Source organism: Thunnus maccoyii, chromosome 14 (genome assembly GCF_910596095.1).
Source record: "Thunnus maccoyii chromosome 14, fThuMac1.1, whole genome shotgun sequence".
NCBI lineage: Eukaryota > Metazoa > Chordata > Actinopteri > Scombriformes > Scombridae > Thunnus > Thunnus maccoyii.
The window spans coordinates 251,164-251,759 of NC_056546.1; the positions used below are offsets into that span (position 1 = coordinate 251,164).

The window sequence follows — 596 nt, forward strand, 5'->3', positions numbered from 1 at the left end:
ACAGTTCATATAAAGACCAGATATCTGAAGTCTCTGGAGCACCTTAAATCCATCACAGACCCCTGCAGTCCGCCTACAGAGTAGTAACAAATACGTTATTCAGCAAAACACAGATAGAGGGTTTTTTATCAATATTTGTTTCATACAAGTATTTTTAAAATTATTTGTTTTTGGGAAGAAAAAAACAAAACGTGATTTTAAACATTTTTAAATTTTCTTCTTTAATTTTCTAAAATTATAAGCATAATAAAAACAAAACAGGATTTTCAAGCCTCTGTCCACTTTCATTCGAATACAAATGCAAATACTGGGCCCTCCTACTGCAGAGCCAACAGGTCTGTGGATTCTGCTGTAAACATGATCCCCCACCTCATCCTCCAGCACCTGGACTCTGCAGGAACCTACACCAGGATCCAGCTGGACTTCAGGTGGATCACAGACTTCCTGTCTGACAGGAAGCAGCAGGTGAAGCTGGGGAAGCAGATCTCTGACTCCCGTCCATCAGCTGCACCTCCACTCATCAGTCCAACAAGCTCAACCCTCTGAAGACAGCAGATGCTTGTGTGGGTTTTATTTCTGACAGTGAGTCTTGTTTT

The 596-nt window shown here is 41.1% G+C and overlaps 1 protein-coding gene across 7 annotated transcripts in view; it reads left to right on the plus strand.

The window, feature by feature from the left end:
* Nucleotides 1-482: 482 nt before the first annotated feature.
* Nucleotides 483-596, plus strand: part of LOC121911301 (gamma-synuclein-like) — a 22,394-nt gene continuing 22,280 nt past the window's right edge. For 3 of the 7 annotated variants that reach the window (XM_042432639.1, XM_042432640.1, XM_042432641.1), the window contains exon 1: nt 496-582. In XM_042432639.1, coding sequence (XP_042288573.1) covers nt 556-582 — 27 coding nt within the window. In that variant the 5' untranslated portion in view covers nt 496-555. Of the gene's footprint in view, nt 583-596 lie in introns of all 7 variants that reach the window. The other 4 variants (XM_042432642.1, XM_042432646.1, XM_042432644.1 and 1 more) reach the window with 4 other exon arrangements.